Here is an 18,501-nt window from a genome sequence, read left to right as displayed (position 1 = left end):
CACGAGGAGTTCAATACATAGCCAGTTTTTTTACCTCTATGATGAGTTAAAGGAAGCTCTGAACATTGCACAGAACCAGTAATTATGGATGCATGGATAATTTGGGGGGTTTTTGTTTGGTTTTTTTGCAGATTCATGTAACATCTACAGAGGCAATTTTTGAATGCATGGGTGAGAAAAATGGTGAGAAAAATGAGTTCTACCCACATTTGTACTCATTTATCTCACCACATGAGTAGTACACAGCTTCTCTTGCCAGATATTATGAGAGAAATGTAAATGATGGATATGCCTGTCACCCATGCATTCATTTTCACTGTTCTGGAGTCAAGTCCAAAGTAGTTCTTCATTCATCTTCTCAGCTGGGCATAATACTTTGGAAAAGGAAAAAATCCTCTTCTAAAGCATTTATTTATGTTATTTATTTTATTTATACCCTGCACCCCCTCTCCAAAGGGGACTCAGGACAGCCTAAAACATTCAAAAATGCAATAAATACAAATAAAAGTAAATGCATATGTATAAAACAATAAAACCAGTTATAACATCAGCTTAACAACAAACCGCCTCATAGTCAACTTATGATGTCCTTGTAGATTTTTCAAAGCAAAGATGGACAGAAACTATTGCCCGCCTCTGTGTAGCAACCCTGGATTTACTTGCTGCTTTCTGGTCCAAGTACTAACACAGGGTTCAGAATACAGGAGTACATTAATGTAATGAATTACCGTACATACTCAAATATAAGTCAACTTTTTCACCACATTTTTTGTGCTGAAAAAGCCCTCCTCAACTTATACTTGAGTCTTGCAGAAGCTGGTTCCCTCGGCAGCCAGCTTCTGCAAGGCTTTGACAGCCCCCTCGCTTCCCGCCATGGCAGCAAGAGAGGGGAGGCTTTGAAGGGCCCCTTGCTCCCCCTGCCATGGTGGGAAGGTGACTGTCAAAGCCCCGCAGAAGCCAGCTGCTGAAGTAGCTGGCTTCTGCGTGGCTTTCAAAGGCTCATTGCTCCCCCTGCCATGGCAGCTAGAGCAAGGAGGCTTTGAAAGCCTCCTCGCTGTCACTGCCATGTCAGGAACAAGACGCCTTTCACCAGCACAGGGTGCAGAGAGGCCCGCGGGGCCTCGGATGGAGGTGGGGAGGGGAAGCGGGCCAGGCTGCACCCTGCACCAGGCCCGAATCCAGGCCCAGTGCAGGGTGCAGAGATTCCCTGCCCACCTCCATCAGAGACCCCATGGGGCCTTGAATGGAGGTGGAAAAGGGAAGTTGGCTGCTGCATTTCCCACCCTAAACTTATACTCGAGTCAATAAGTTTTCCCAGTTTTGGGGGGCAAAATTAGGTGCCTTGATTTATATTCGGATCGACTTATACTCGAGTATATATGGTATAAACATACTGAACTGGGTAATTACAAATTTCATCCATATCACTAGTTGATACAGTAGTGTTGACAATACTTATTCTCAGGGGCATAACAAGGCAGCCCCCCCATGGGCGGCCACTCTACCACGACCAAATTTTTTTGCACCAGGACATTGGTGCCTGCAGGGTGTGCATTTTTAGACATATCAGCACCAATATTTCAGCGTATCATCAGGAAACTGTCCTTATGCTACTCTCCAAGTTTGGTGAGGTTTGGTTCAAGGAGTCCAAAGTTATGGACTCCCAAAGGAGGTGCCCCATCCCCCATTGTTTCCAATGGGAGCTAATAGGAGATGGGGGCTACAGTTTTGAGGGTCCATAACTTTGGCCCCCCTGAAACAAACTGCACCAAACCTGGGGGGTATCATCAGGACAGTCTCCTGATGAGACCCTGAAAGTTTTGAGACTATGCCTTCAAAAATGCCCCCCCCCCCATCCTGCAACCCCCATTGACAGCAATACCGAAAACTCAATGCAGAACAAAGATTCTTGGGCAAATTTCTGGGATGTTCCTGCAGGGGGCGCATTTTTGGATGTATCGGCACCAGAATTTCAGGGTATCATCTGTAAACTGTCCTTATGGTAACCCCAAAGTTTGGTGCAGTTTGGTTCAGAGGTTTCAAAGTTATGGACCTTCAAAGGGGGTGCCCCATCCCCCATTCTTTGCTAAGGAGATGGGGGCTACCCTTTAAGGGTCCATAACTTTGGACCCCCAGAACCAAACTGCACCAAGCCTTGGGGGTGCCATCATCTCCAGATGATACCCTGAAATTTTTGTGCCGATACATCCAAAAATGCACCCCCTGCAGGAACATCCTAGAAATTTGCCCAAGAATCTTTGTTCTGCATTGAGTTTTCTTCATTGCTGTCAATGGGGGTTGCAGGCTGTGGGGGGGGGGCACATTTCTGAAGGCACAGTATCAAAACTTTCAGGGCCTCATCAGGAGACTGCCCTAATGATACCCCCCAAGTTTTGTGCAGTTTGGTTCAGGGGGGCCAAAGTTATGGACCCTCAAAACTGTAGCCCCCATCTCCTATTAGCTCCCATTGGAAACAATGGGGGATAGGGGCACCCCTTTTGGGAGTCCATAACTTTGGACTCCCTGAACCAAACCTCACCAAACTTGGGGGGTAGCATAAGGACAGTCTCCTGATGATAGGCTGAAATTTTGGTGCCACTAGCCTAAAAACCACGCCCCCTGCAGGCCAAAAATGGAAAACCACTAAAATACCCAAAAAACGAACCCAGCATTTTGATGCCCCCCACAAGGTGATGCCCTGGGCAGCTGCCCACCTTGCCCAATGGGCATTATGCCAGTGCTTATTCTGTCTAGGTAAAGTCAAACTGCCACATTATCTCCAAACACATGAAACAAGGATGACACTAAATACATTTCTGTATATATTTCACATTTCAGTACTTACACATTATATCTCATGGAGTCCAAAATGCCTGTTACAATATAATCAAATGATAAACTGGGGGGAGTGGTTTGCATGTGTTGTAAAAGCACAAGGATTACTATACTGAACTTGTTTAGGTTATAAATACTATGATAATAAAAACTGCAGGATACCTCTATGTAAGATTTCTATATATAATTTCTGTGTATGGGTCTCAAATTTTCACAATTAAACTAACAGCACAGCTACGGCATTCTCAAGTACTTCTGTTACTATGGTTACATTTACCTCCCTAAAAGAAAAGCACAGCTATTCTTGGAAAAGAACATGTTACTAACAGCCATCAGGAACAATAAACATTTTAAAATGACAAATCTACATCACGATTATGAATTCTGAAATGTTCTTATCGGAGAATTTTAATTAATGTGGGGGCTTATAATAAGACAGTGTCAATTACAGTGATTATATATTCCTTCCGCATGTGGTTGCACCAATGTACTTCCTCTTGACCCAATATTATCTTGCTATTCTTGTCTTGGACACTACTCATCACATTCAGTTCTACAACAACAGTCAGGAAATATATGAAAAGCTGTCCAACTATGTAGAATTTCTGACTGAGTAGTTAAAAATACCCATCTTTTTTAAAAAAATGAACCTGAGGTGTACTTGTGTAAAACTGAACTAGGAGATATTTTAAAAGCTTGGATTGCTAAAGTGTTTGAATCACTTCATCTAACAAACACATGTAGCTGTTCTGTACGCCTTCCCCATATCCTAAACTCCAGATCCGAATACCTAGTTGCTGAATTCCATTTAATAATTTTACCAATGTATTCTACATATCAAGACAAATTTTCAAATGACACGTGGAAACATCATTTTAGTAAAATGCAAGTGACATAAAGGACCACCAACTAGCAAGCTATACCATGGACTAAGGACAATTTTGGGAAAAGATCCTGGCTGATTTGCTGCCTTTAATTGATGGAACTTCCAATCCTGTACTATAAACTGTACATCATGCATATACATCACCAAACGCTCTACAAAACTAAAAGCAGATAACTATAAAACTAAAAGCAGATAACTATAAAAAGCATAAAACAGAAAAAACATTTGCTGACTCTTACATCTAAAATAACATTTTAAGTGTACCCAATCATTTTGGCAAGGCAAGGAGTTCCTGCTTACTTTTTTCCCTGTGACAGTTCAAAAACTGTTTTGGAAAATACCCATGTGGGATGGAAAGCTACAGTTCAAGAAACATGAACCAAGATCATCAACTTTTTGATCCTGGTCATGATCAGCCAATATTAATAACACTAACTGTTAGCATAAAGAGAGAGTTCTTGTGAAGACTGTACTTAACAGTGTTATTCAGCCACCCCAATTTGTCAAAATCATTTCAGGATATAAAATCTAGCACAAACCTTATAGGGTTAAGTCAGAAGTGTAGCTAGGAAAAATGGAGTCCACGGCAAAATCTGAGTTTTCTGTCCCGCCCATGGGTGGCGGCCCTCCTTAACCACAACCAAACAATCTATTAGCAGCAAAGCCCCTTGCTGGGGAGATGCAATGGGCCCTAGAAAAGGGTGACTAGAGGTGGGGGAGGGTGGAAATATTAGGATTGGGATGGGGAAGCGTGGAAAGTGGCTGGAGGGTTGGTAGGAGAGTATGAAGGTGGAGAGGGTGGGGAGTTAGTATTGGGGTGGGGGAGGGAGGCAAAGTGAGGGTAGGGTGGGGAAGGATAGAAAATGAGTTTTGAGTGTGGGGAGGGAAATCTGTAGGTTAGGGTGGGGGCTTCCCCTCCCCCTGTAGGTTAAGGCAGGGCCTGGGCTTTCTCACGGGGGTGGAGTGAGAAAGGTGAGGGCCTGCCAAGTTGCTCTGCAGGCCCGGGCTTCCTTGCAGGGATGGCGGGGTGGGTGAGCCCAAGAGAGCTTGCTGGGGTGGGGAGGGGGGTCACAAGGTTTTAGAGCCCCGGAGCAGCAGTGGCAAAGCACTGCTGCTCTGGGGTGGGGGTGTGGCCATGTGGGGGGGGAAATTTTCCACCCCCTTCCTGACTGAAGAGCAGTCACTCAGGGCATTTGTCCTCAGATGTCCCCGTGGAAGCTCCGCCTCTGGGTTTAGTACACATATAGTACTTATTTGCAACTAACTACCATGTTTTCTGGGATGCCAAACATTTGGATACATGGAAGGATAAAATTTAACAGGTAACGTGATGAACTTTCCCATGAAATATTGTTAGTCATCCAATGATCACTTGACCATGCCAAAAAAAGAGACAGAAATGAACTCGGTTTGTAATTTATCTAATTATTTTAGTTCAAATCTGAAATTCAAATGATCACAAACAGTAGCTGAAAGGGTTGATTAAAGCCACAGTAAATGAAGTTCCAGCTGCTGCTATCACTAGACCAAGTATTCTCTGTTGCTTTCTAAATATTTTACTTTCCTGATGATCCAGATTATGTTTATAGGGAAGGGGGAAAGGAAGGAAAACTAACTGACCAATCCAGTTACTGGTCAAAAATAGCTAAAAATACATAATGTAGCTGAAATGCCCAAAATGAATATAGCTTCTATTAATCAAATCAGTTTTCATTTTCAAGGACCTGTAAGTTAGTGAGCAGTACTGCCTCTTTCTGAATGTTTATGGATTGTTATAAGATAGTTAGTTCTTCCTGCCTTGGAGGTTTTAGCCACGTGCCACATCGTATTAAAAGAACTGGTAGGTAGAACTCTCTAGGAGGCCACTAATGTTGTTCATAAGAAAAGGGTATGGCTCAGTGATATATGACTATATTTTTCATGTAAAAGATACTTGGCATAAAGGATCTAAGCACATGTTGGAATAGATCTTTAATGTTAGGTTGAATTCCTACTTATTATGTACATCTTTAAAGGCCGGAGAAAGGGTGGGGGAGGGGAGAGAATCCAGTATCTGGGAATTTATCCTGATGGCAGTATAAAAGGATTCTCCTCTACTGAATGTCCCCTATTTGACATCCAAAGTTTGGAATGTTATTGAATGTTATTGCAGATTTGTGTAAATCTTCCCTAGGGTAAGATGAACTCTGTACGCTCTTTTACAAGAGTTCAAGAGATTTCACCTGTGACACTTAATTGTAGCTCCCTTCTGGTAAAATCATAGTAACATAGATACACAGATGTCTGAACTATTTTCTGTTATCTATTTCAATATACAACAGATAAGCAAAAGTTTAAATAATTTATTTTTATTCTTTCACAGAAAAAATAATTATCCTTACCTTTTTATAGCTAGTGATTCTTCTGCAGATGTGCTCAATTTTCTCACTGCAGATTGTACTGAATTTGCTTTGCAGATCAGTAGGGATTACTTCATTTAAATTATTTAGGCTATTACAATTTTGCAAAAATTGTTCATCACTTTTTGCTAGTGTTTCAAGAATCTGTGAATAAGACAATATATTATCTCAAGATGTTTTTTAAAATTACTACTATGAACATTCTACTTTTGAGCATCCAATGGAATACAAACAAAAAGGCTATTTCTGTGGAGAGGATTTTCTTTTTCTAGTAATCACCTCTTTCAAATTTACAGCATATGTAAATATACAGGATATACAAAACAGTTTATCTTTTTTAAACAAATACATTTTCTGCCAGAAAATCTAGTTTTTAATGTTATTGTCTAGTACAAGCTTTTTACTAGAATAATTTGATATCATCTTTTCTATACTGTAACATGAAATGTCAGAATTAACAGAGTCTATTTAACATGCCAGTTCTGATTTTTTTAGTTTCCATTAAAGCACCCCATTCACAGTTTTACAGACAGAAAATATGCAAGTCGTAAAGCTGTTAAAATGTTAAAAACACTGACATTTATAAATGATAAACCTACCAGTGAATACCAGGTTGGTGACCTTATCATATATATAGTTAGAGAAGGGAATTAGGCAACTGGACTAATCAAGCATAGTTATTTACATCCCCATCCACATGCCCGACTTCTGGGTTAACATGGAACTCCATGTGATTGGCTCAAGAAAACTGCAGAGAATTCTTAACCACAGCACTTAGAATTTTGAGGGGATAACTGAATTTTACCCAGAGGAAATGAGTGTTAGAGCTCTGTTCTGTGGTGCTGAGGGCAATTTCTAAGTGATCTGAGCTATTCTAATTAACTGCCAGGAAGGACATGTTTAAAATAGGGAATCTGTGCCAAGGTCCTGAAGTTAAGCACAACACAGTAACACTGATTAATCACATATGTGGCTTAATTAATTTATCTGAGGAGAACTCACCCAAATATGGGGCAGTGAAGCTCCAGAGGGTAGTTGAGTTTTTTAAAAGCGAAAGGATTGGGTTTCCTGGAGGAAAGCCACAAGTTCTCCTCTGAGAAGCACCATGTGAGAGAAACACTCTAAGAAACTTTCTTTGAGTTAGAGTCAGAGGACCTGTATAGGTTATACTTACCTGTGGACAAAATTAAAGGTTTAGCACGTAAACTAGAAAGCCAAACAGAAAAGTATACCCCTATGCTTGTGGGTCCTAATTGTGTCTATACTTGAAGTAACATTAACAACTTGAAGGCACTAAAGATATGAACCTTGTACCAATTGTACCTGTATGAACCTTGCATCAATTGTAAAAAGATACTGAAACAACTTGTAAATAGTAAACTCTCTAAAACCAGCTGCTTGTATATGCATGTTTGTGTGAATAGACAGATAGCTAGATCTTTTTATCCTTTGCCAGAAAAACCTCCTGATTTAGTTCTTGTAAATAAAAAAATTGATTCTTTGTTTAACTTTATAAGCCTCTGGTGCCAGTTTATTATTATTTTCTGATATTAAGGAAAAGTTAATTAGGTGTCCCTACAGAGCTATTAATCTTCCTGTTTGTGGCAAAGCTGAACAGCTAAAGAATACTCTTACTATTTGATTTAATTTATAGAAGTGGGAATTCTAAATCAACACATTCATGCTACTGTGTAGCAATACTTGCAGACAAAAGGTCTGCTCAGTCAAAGTATAACTGACCATTATAATTTTTAAAAAATTCCTCAGGGCATGAGGCACTGGGAAGGCTTAAGAGCACAAACAACCATCTCTCTTGTTCAAACACTATTGGTCTTTCTGAAAGCGGGGAAGTTTTGGTGCTTTTCCTGTGCCACTGAAAAGTCCTATTGGAGGTGGCAGGGTGGCGCTGCACTGGCACCATATCCCACTATCTTTGAGTTTGGATGGGGTTGAACATTTCTGATCTCTGATTAGAAAGGGTTAAGCTACTTTGACAATGTTTTTGAATCTGGTACTTTACCATTTGGATACAAATATATATACTTGAACTATATGTATCCAAATGGCAAAGTACCATATATAGATTATTCTTTGCCCAAAAAATTTAGGCCAGTTAGTCTGCTTGCCTACTTAGGCAAAATATTTATTTTCTATCTACTCATTAAATTATGAACTTGGCTGACACAGAACCAAGTTCTTATGCTATCCCAAATTGGTTTTAAAAGAGGGATCTCTACCACTGACCACTGCATACTATTTGCCCATCTGATATAAAAATATACGAAACCATCTGGTGGAAAGCTTTACAAGGCTTTTATTGACTTTAAAAGGGCTTTTAATAGTACTCTTCATGCCAGACTGTGGGAGAAATTAGTTATGACCTCTATGGACTGCTGGTTTCTCTGGTTAATTTACAAATTATATCAAAATAATACTGCCCAGCTGAGATGTGCAAAAAATGGCCAGTTAATCAAAATAATCAAAATAAACAGAGGTGTGCATCAAGCCTGCCTCTTGCTCCCTACCTCTTTAACCTCTATTTAAATTACACTGACAGCATTATTTCTGGCAAATCTTTCTACTGTATGCACCTATCCAGCAGATCGATCTCAAATTGGTTCTACGCAGACAATGCTGTGCTGCTAACTCTATCTCAAATTAGACTAAGGTAATTGCTGGATGCTTTTGCACACTGCTGTTTAACAAGTCTTTCCATATCAATTACTTAATGACCAAAGTTGTGGTTTTCTGCAAAGGTGCACTATCTCGCCATTTACCTTGATTCATAATGACCAGCCGATTGAGCAGGTGAACACCATTTGCTATCTTGGTGTCTTTCCTGGACAGGACATATTACCACTACTAAGAAGTCAGCATCAATATACTCTTCAGACTTCCTGAGATTCTTTCAGACCTCAGGCAGTAACTATTAACCAGCTGCTTTCAGGCAAAGGGAGCTCCTATTCTATTATAGTGGAGACCACTGACCATAACCAATGTCGACAAAAGGACCACTCCTTTTGTCCTTCTGACGTTCACTGTTAAACAACCCAAAGTGTGTGTCTGGTCCAACTATTCATCTAGAATTTGCTAAGCTATCCAGGGGGCTAAAGCCTGGGTAGCAAACTTTTTCTTTAGATTGAAAATCTATCTATCAAAGTTCATGGCTGAGGGTGGACAACAGATTACAAAAATTGGGCATTTCCCCTGAAACCGTTAACCAAATGGGCTGAAGCAAGGAGATGAGGAAAAATAGAAGCAGGCAAAATACCAGGTCCTTTGACGATTTGTTTAAATCTTCAAAGTACAGCTCAAGAGGCTTTTGAAAGAGACTGCACAATCATAAAATCAGTTAGTGTTCTCTCCTCTTCAGAAGTACATTGCAGCACAGTTTGTAAAAAAGTTGTGCATACATTTTCCCAACCAAAACATATATAGAAGCAAATATCAAGACCAAATTTATAACGGAAGATATATTTCATTTTTTGGATTTAAAGTAATTTGGCCTATGTGAAATATTCTAATAGTAATTTGTTACCAAAAAAAACCTGTGCACAGCATTTTATAGTAAAAATTTATTTTTGCACAGATCTAATTATACTCAGTCTAAAACTGTGATACACATATAATTATAGCCAGATTTGTTTTAAGTTTTCCAACTGAATCAGCATATTAATTAGAGTTCCAATTAACTTAAGGGTTAGTGTTCCTTCGATTTAATTTATAAGGCAACACATTTCTTCAAAGTGGCTGTATTTGGCTATAGTGGCAAAACAATGTAATTAACAAAACCAGGTCCGCTACATGACATTCATTTATTGCACATTACTATATTTCTTGCAACATTTTGCTGTTACAGCATGAGTTTAGTGTTCCAGTTGATGGGGAGGAGAAAAACTCCAATTTGCCCAAGTACCTACTATCAGATATCTTGTCAAATTAGTTTGATTCAAGGCTTCTCAAACCAGGGAGCTTTCAATTATATCCTTGCTTAAAGAAAGAAGAGTGAGAATATGTGAGTATGGCTGAGAAGCCACATTCATGCTTAAACCCCAACATTTGTCATGAATGATGTTAAAACACAGCCTGTTTTGGGACATGTTTTTGTTCAATCAAACAAATGTAATGAATGTTCCCTGCTCCCACAAAGATGCTCTAAAATAACTGTTTTCTCCTTATGTAGATGCATTGGAAATAAAATTACCCAGGGCTCTGGAGAAAGAGTGGTTTCATTAGTTTCAGCCACACTACTGATCAGCCGTGCCAGCATGAACATTGCCCACTGCAGCTTTGTCTATAGGAAGTGCTATGGAGTGATTCCATATGGAAACCATTACCTATGTCAGACATTCTGATTCCACGTGAATCACCTCAACATGCCACACCTTAACAAGCCACAGAATCCCTTTCTCTTATGTTGAATAGCACATAAAACACTAAAAAGATCAGTAGAGTTGATTTAGTCCAAAAGTCTGGCTGCTGTAGGCAGAAAAAAAAACATGCTACTAACTGCCTGTTCACCCTCATCTGATTTAGCACTATATTGTTATAGGGGTCAGAAGCCATTTGAACATGTTCTAAATTAAGGTATTGTTTGAACTGGGGTGTTGTGTGGTTTCCGGGCTGTATGGCCATGTTCTAGTAGCATTTTCTCCTGACCTTTCGCCTGCATCTGTGGCTGGCATCCTCAGAGGAGCCTGGCCACAGATGCAGGTGAAAAATCAGGAGAAAATGCTGCTAGAACATGGCCATACAGCCTGGAAACCACACAACACCCCAGTGATTCTGGCCATGTAAGCCTTCGACAATACATTGGTTGAACTGATTCCGTTCACCTAATATCTGAGCGAGTGCATCTGATCTCTATAATGTACACTGGCTGGGTGTTTTGGCACAAGATTCTAGGTTCACACGAGTTTTTCCCCTCTGCTTGCTGCTCTGTCCAGAGCTCTATTGGAATGGATGCAGCAGTGCCTTTGCCATGCCATCCCCAGCCACTGCAGAGCTCCCCCACCATCTGGATTGGGTTGCCCATTTGTTTCACAACCTTAGCTATATTGGGTAACAATAGGTCAACTCTAACCCTATCTTTTACTTCCATGCTTCCCTGTTTTTGCTTTCTGATCGACAGGTGCCATCTTTTGTACTAATTTTAATGCTGTTTTAATGGGGTAGGGTTTACATATTTTAATTTTAGAGCCTGTATTAACCTATATTTAACGGATTTAATTCGATATATGTGCTCTATGTATGTGCTGTTCACCGCCCTGAGCCCTTCGGGGGAGGGCGGTCTATAAACCCAATAATAAATAAATAAATAATAAATAATATGTATTACTCTCCTGTGACTCATTTTTGTATTTCAGTTTGGTTTCACACAACTGTCTTTCTTCAACATTCTTCTTCCTTGTTATCCTGGCTCCACTATTGTCAGTGTCACAAAGCTTTTTTTCCTCACTTCAAATAGTTCTTTGTGGAGTCCTCAGACAAGCTAATACAGGACACACGGAAAATATGAGTAATTGTATGGAAGCATTGCCCATTTCTTTAACTTTATAAAACTCTACCAAATACATTCTCAACCCATCTTTTACAAATTTCATAAATTTTACTCTTTGAATACAATTTAGAGAAAAATACTATATCCCAATTACCCTATAAAATTGTGAGGAGCACAGTAGATTTTCATCTCATGGGCATTTGTTTAAATATTCTAAACATGTTCTAAATTAAGGTATTTGTTGAATTGATTCAGATCATCTAACAGCTGAGCAGGTGTGCAGAAATGTAACTGATGGTTCTGCCTTGGATTTAGTTTTTCCTGAATGGATGATCATGATGCATAATCATTGTTCAACTTTGTGAGAACCAGGCCACTTATCAAAAATAAACCCCACTTTAAATGAAATAATTATAATCCTTTTGATTGGGAGCAATAATTTGCTATTCTAGTGACAGAGACTAGCTACTGGACACTTCTTCATATTTACCCACCATGAGAAGTGTGTAGGGCTAGTTGCATTTCAAAAAATCTCACAGCTTTGATGCCACCATTGAAAAACTCCTGTTTGCAGAGGGAGAATCACCCTGTTGCTTCATACTGGCTTTCAGGAGGTGAAATGCTATTCATGTTTATTTAGTTCACTATGCTGAAAGGATATTATTTTATTCTGAGGTTTTTTGAGGAGGGGGGCTAACACATGCAGATTTTTAAAAAAACTGTATAAACTACAACAAAGACCCCTTTCAAACTAAAGATATGATATAAATGATAGGAAGAAATAAAAAAGTTTTATGTTCCTTACCTTTGCTGTCAAAGTAAAAAAGCCCTTTGGCTCAATCATCTTCTCTAAAACATGGCATTTTATTCCAGCTGTACTGTCATACTCATAAACCACACCATATTCTAGATTAACATTATCCACAGTCAGGCTGACATGGTCTTTCTGTCCATCAATCATTGCCATGGTGTTAAATTTGTCAATTACTTCTAAAAAAATTAAAAACATTTTTTAAACTTTCTATCTGTTTTAAACAACTTTCCTCATATTTATTGAACTTAATTAAAATTTTAACTAGATGAGTTAGCATGAATAAATCAGTTGTAATGCAATTATCACTGTAACATTCCAGTTATGAGGTTGAAATCCCAATATTATTCCTGACCAAACAGTAGATACAGGCTGACAAAATTACAAGTTCATCTCTAGTTGTCAATCTCCTGAATCCCAAGATACATCAGATTCCTCATTTACATAAGAGATGGACAAATTCTATTAGGATAGCATGGTTAAAGCTTCAAAAGAAAGGAAACGCAAAGATAACCAAAACCCCTTCAGTTGAATTTTCCTCTCCTGTGTGTTCTACTCCAGAATACTGTTGAAAGTGGTATCTGTCAATTCAGTCTGGGTGCAAATCTTCACTCAAGAAGAAGAAATAAGGAGCCAATCCCTTATCTTATACTTAACTTTCTTCATGCTCCTTTTCAAGGTAGTCTTTAAATTACAAAGAGGTTAGAAATTTTACCAGTATTGGAATATTGCACCAGAAAATTATGCTGAGGCTCTTGTTTAGATTCTTGGATCCACAAGAAGTCAACAAAACCTTAAGTTTCAAGGATGACTGAAAGTACTGCTTTTGAAAGCTTGAAACCCTGCTTTTAACAGTTAAAGCCAAGCTAGGGTTATCCTTGGGGAAAGCTTATTCCTATATGGGGTTTTACACAGTTTAAGATTAGCTAGAGATGCCCGCTCAGAATTTCATATCAATAGATACACAATTGGCATTCACAAGGAGGAAGACCTTTTCAGTAGACACCGCAGCACAGAAGCATCTGATTCGCTCAGTGGCTAATCTTTGTCCTTAACTTCCTTATTTTGGAGGTAAATAGATGTCCATGTTTTTTTTCAATTTCACCATATATGCATTTGGGACTGGGTTTTGACCTTTTATTATTTATTTAACATATTCATATTCCACCTCTCTATACAAGCAATTATAAAGCAGCTTAAAATTTTAAAAACAAAAATAGGAATTAGAAATCATTTTAAATAACTATGAATATTGTAAAAAAAAACAGATATGCTGGTGGCTCATAGGGATTTTTCACACACAGTATTTTCCAAGAAAGGAAGAAGGAGGAGGAGATGTAAGGAGACTCAAAGGGGCTTACAAAGTCCTTTCCCTTCCTCTCCCCACAGCAAACACCTTGTGAAACATTGGGTGAAAGAGTTCAAAAGAACCATGACTAGTCCAAGGTCACCCAGCTGGAATGTAGGAGTATGGAAGCGAATCTGGTTCACCAAATAAGAATCCACCAAAGGTGGAGGAGCAGGGAATCAAACCCAGTTCTAAGATTAGAGTCCACCTGCTCTTAACCACTATGTTGGAAGATAGTCTCTCTCACACACACACATACTTCGACAAGGTAAATCAAATTTTCCTTCATGTTCCGCCGCTGCATCTCACTGCAGAAGAGACATGCAACTTTTCTTCTTCAGCTGTTATACTAAAAATGTGACTAGGGTATGTAAAGAACTCTAAGGCATTTTCTTTCTCTGCTTCAGTGTAACACCCAAAGCTGCCTTTCATTTAACTTACTAATACAGAGAGGCAGAATGCTCTCCTACCTTCTACTTTACAATCAAATGCATCTTCTCCTTCATCCCCCAAGGGTTTGGAGTTTGTTTTCTGAAGATCTTCCTGGGCACTTTCAATGCTGTTATATACCCATTGAATAGAATCTTGCTGGAGGGAAATAACAATAAGGTACAAGCCTCATAAAAATTGTATAACATAATAGCTTTGCAGGAGAAAACAGCTGATGTTTTTACTGGAGCTGAGCTGAAATAGGGCCAGATTTAAATTTGTGTTTTGAGGGGCCCAGCTTCATTGATTTGCTGGGTTTGAAAGGTCACAAAATTATTTAAGAAAGGTATAAGACTACAATAGTGGTATCTGACAGCATGGATTGTATTGTATTGCAAGAGCAAGACAGTAATTTCTCACCATGCTATTCTGTAATTGTTTTCGTTGCTTCATAGTGTAAGACAAGAAAGGCTATGTTGCTTCATTTTTTTCTGTTTGCTGTGCAGAGCAGTAAAGGGAGACAGTGAAATCACTACTGCACAGCTCAGCAAAACATGTCATGTTGGACAGATGACTACATAGAGAAATACTCCTTTCTCCCCAAGATCCCATTCAAAGTAAGGACAATATGACAATTTGTTTTCAGTGCTATCAAATATGATATCACCACATTTGTTACATGATTATTAAGTTACATAAAAAGAATGCTAACAATAAGTAAAAGCAAACTAATACAGAGGTGGATCCAGTGGTGGGATCCAAACATTTTAATAACAGGTTCCGATGGTGGTGGGATTCAAACAGTGGCGCTGCCACACACACGCACCTCCAGTCCCTATTGGGCAGGGAGGTTACTTTAGTAACCCCTTCTCGGCACTCAGAAAAAATTAGAGAAATTCTAGAGAAGTGGTGAGAACTGATTGGATCCCACCTCTGGGTGGATCCAACTGTAATAGTTGGGGAGAAGAGGAAAGAAGTGGTAATGGAATTCAAAGATCCTTCTCCTCCTTCAAAAAAGCATATTTTTCATCTTGAAAATGTTGACCAGCAAAATTCCAAAATTATTATTATTTCATCTTTAAAGAAATAGTTTCCATTCAAACCAAAATGTTAATAGCTATATTACATGGGACTGCACATAAGGCAGAGTTTTTGTTCAAGGTATATTATGCATTTTCTTCTAAAACTATGACCCATATCAACAGGAATATCGACGATTGAAATATTTTGAAAGAAAGCCATTTCTCCAGAGAATGTATTTCATGTTAGAGACTTCTACAACAGTGTTTCATTCACAAAAATTTAAGCTGTACAAGTCTATGCTGCTGTTTCTCAGGTATTATAAAGAGTTCACGCCACCAGTTAATACATTTTTAGTAAGGAAACCGTGAACTTACAACCACCAAAGACAGTAATTTCAGCCAGTCTCATTAGGTTTTTTGCATGTATTTTAACTTTTTTTCTCTTAGCTGCAGATGGTGAGACCCCCTTCGCTCAATAATCACACCACAACGACAGGCTGGAAAGGAATGGGCCGCAGCCCGTTTATTAAACATCAAACATATAAACAAGAACTATTTACATCAGAGCTGGGCGGCAAACGGGTCGCACATCACATCCCAATGACATGGGAAACTGGCGGGAAGGGAAGCCCCAGAGATCACACTCCTGCTTGCTTCCACACTTCCCGCCCATGCTGAGGAGACGGGCACCGGCTGAGCCCCAAGGCCGCCCCACAGCCCGTCTTCCTCCCGTGCTTGCTGGGGTGTCGGGCACCGGCTAAGCCCATGGCCGCCTGTCGGCCCAACCCAACCCCACTCCCTAGGGTGTCGGGCAGCGGCCCGGCCTGCCGGCCTGCCAGCCTGCCCGCCCCACCCCCCGGCCCTACCACAGGGCGCAAGCCTGGGAGCCCCAGCCGGAAGGCTCGTTCTCTCCCCAGATGTGCGACACCGTTGCAAACCCGCCACGAGCTGCCCACCCTCACAGCTCACCGCCCAAGCTCCTCAAGCCTGAGCCTGTCTCAACCTTAACCAACGACGAAGAGTAAACTGTACCGACTGAAGCCACAAGTCCATGCCCCATTGGGACAGGCGGACGCCATCCGGCTGGAAAAGGTCCGTTATGTCCCGGGTGATTTCGAAGTGTTCTGCCACCGCTCCCCCGAGGGAAAGCACCACCTTGGCAGCCGCCTTATTTACTTTCCTGCAGGCCCTGTCCACAGCATAGGGATCCACCGCTCCGCTCCAATGGGCCCGCTGCACCATCTCGGACCAGACCAAGGTCATGCCAGGCCGATGCCTGGCAAGGCTCCTGAGCGTGGCGGCCACCGCAAAACGCAGGTCAAGGCCCGACCTGGCAGGGAGATCCTCCTCCCCGAGGTGGATGACCAAGAGGTCCGGCGTGGCCAGCTGGAAAATGTACTCGATGACCTTGGGCTCCAGCTCATGCCAAAGCATGTGCCCCTGCCCCATCCAGGCAATTCTTACGTGCGCCCCGAGTCCAAGATGCCAGCCCCATTCGGAATTGCAGGCGTAGTCCCCGACTCTGTTGACGAGGCTGTGCCCCACGACCCACACCTGCCGATAGACAGTCTGCGGCGTCCCTGGAGGCACTGTGGAGGGAAATCAACAGGTCAGATGTGGGCGAATGTACGCCCGAAAGGCCCCTGACCGCCACCTGCCCAAGTTGCGGATGTCCTCCTGGGCCCTGCCCTCTTGTGCCACGGTCGTGGCGGCCCCTATTCTGAAAGAGTGCAAGCCGAACTCAGCGGCTGGTAGCCCGGCCCGGGCCAAACATGCCCTAAACACCGCCAGCATCTGGAACCTGGTGAGGGGGGACCCATCCTCATGCACCAGGAGCATGCCACCCACCCGAGGCCTGTGCCGTAGCCACTCAATAAGGGGGGGAGGGGGCAGGTAGCATCGCCCGGTAGAACTGGCATGGTGACCCAGGCCCCGCGGCCCTCTTGGTCGGTTTTTGAATGGGCCAGCCATGCGTAGACCATGTCCCCCGACAGGACGAGGTGCTCCATTTGCAGCGCGGTGCTGGAAGGTCGATCCCTGGTAGGGGCGACCAGTTCCCTAGGCCTGAAGGCCCCGTGGTGTGCCAGGTGGAAGGCGGCTGTGAAAAGCAAGCGCTCATAGAGCGAAGCACACACCTGCCTTAACACCCCAGAAACCACCCTCAACACTTCCTTGGTGACTGGGCGCCTGAGATCCCTCTGCCTGGTGCCCACCCGCCGCCACCCAGCCACAAGGCGGCGGACTACGAACGCCTTGGTCACGTCAGGGAAACCCGAAACTCTGCAATAGAAGGCGATGCCCGCCAGGTGCACCCCCATGGTGCGCGGGTGCATCCCCTGCCCATGGAGCTGGACCAGATACTCGAGGAGGAGGCCAGTGTCCACCCCGCCGCAGACCGGGCGCCCGGAGGTCGCAGCAAAGCTCAGGAAGTCGCGCACGGCTCCGTCGTACTGCCTGCACGTGGCCGGTGCCAACGAGTTCAAAACACCTGTGATGACGTCTCGTTGCCAAGGTTCCAGAGGGACGCCGGCACTGTCGCCAGGAACAGCTCCGCTCCGGGGGCCAGGCGCCGGAAACGATCCACCTGCTGGCGAGATAAGGCGTCAGCAATCTCATTCTGTAAACCTGGAACGAAAGCAGCTTTGAAGGAAATATTATAAGTGAGGCAGGTAAGAACCAAATTGCGAACCAAGCACATGACCTGTGCCGATTTGCTCGACTGTCTGTTCACCATGCGAACCGCTGCCTGGTTGTCGCACCAGAAAAGCACCCTTTTGTTAAGCCAGAGGTTGTGCCAGATGTGCACCGCCACCAGGATGGGAAACAGCTCCAGAAAGGTGAGATCCCTGGTGATGCCCTGCGCGTGCCAGTCTGGCGGCCAGAGGCCCTGCGCCCACTGACCCTGGAAGTACACACCGAAACCAAAGGCCCCAGAGGCATCAGAGTGCATCTGCAACTCCAGGCCAGGTTCCAAAGATGACTGCCACAGAGAGATGCCGTTGAAGCTTCGGATGAAGGACAGCCAGACCTGCAGGTCTTCTTTCATGCCCCGGGAGACCCTGATGTGACGGTCAGGGGACTTGCAGCCCGACAAGGACCTCGCCAGCCGGGAGCAAAAAGCCCTACCTGGGGCCACCACCCTGCAGGCGAAATTGAGGTGGCCGAGTAAGGACTGCACCAGGCGCACCCTGCATTTCCGGAGGAGAACGGACTGGAGCAGGGCGGAAAGGGCTGAAAGTTTGTCTGCCGGGAGTGATGATGTGCCTAGAAC

At 42.5% G+C, this 18,501-nt stretch overlaps 1 protein-coding gene across 3 annotated transcripts in view; it reads right to left on the bottom strand.

The window, feature by feature from the left end:
• The window catches only part of PREX2 (phosphatidylinositol-3,4,5-trisphosphate dependent Rac exchange factor 2), a 156,707-nt gene that overhangs the window by 56,178 nt on the left and 82,028 nt on the right, over positions 1–18,501 (bottom strand). For all 3 annotated transcript variants that reach the window (XM_048507926.1, XM_048507927.1, XM_048507928.1), the window contains exons 21-23: positions 14,250–14,367; positions 12,426–12,610; positions 6,103–6,264 (exon numbers count right to left, since the gene is read on the bottom strand). In XM_048507926.1, coding sequence (XP_048363883.1) covers positions 6,103–6,264; positions 12,426–12,610; positions 14,250–14,367 — 465 coding nt within the window. The remainder of the gene's footprint in view (positions 1–6,102; positions 6,265–12,425; positions 12,611–14,249; positions 14,368–18,501) is intronic.

Source organism: Sphaerodactylus townsendi, linkage group LG09 (assembly GCF_021028975.2).
Source record: "Sphaerodactylus townsendi isolate TG3544 linkage group LG09, MPM_Stown_v2.3, whole genome shotgun sequence".
Taxonomy (NCBI): Eukaryota; Metazoa; Chordata; class Lepidosauria; order Squamata; family Sphaerodactylidae; genus Sphaerodactylus; species Sphaerodactylus townsendi.
This window is presented reverse-complemented; position numbering and strand designations above follow the sequence as displayed.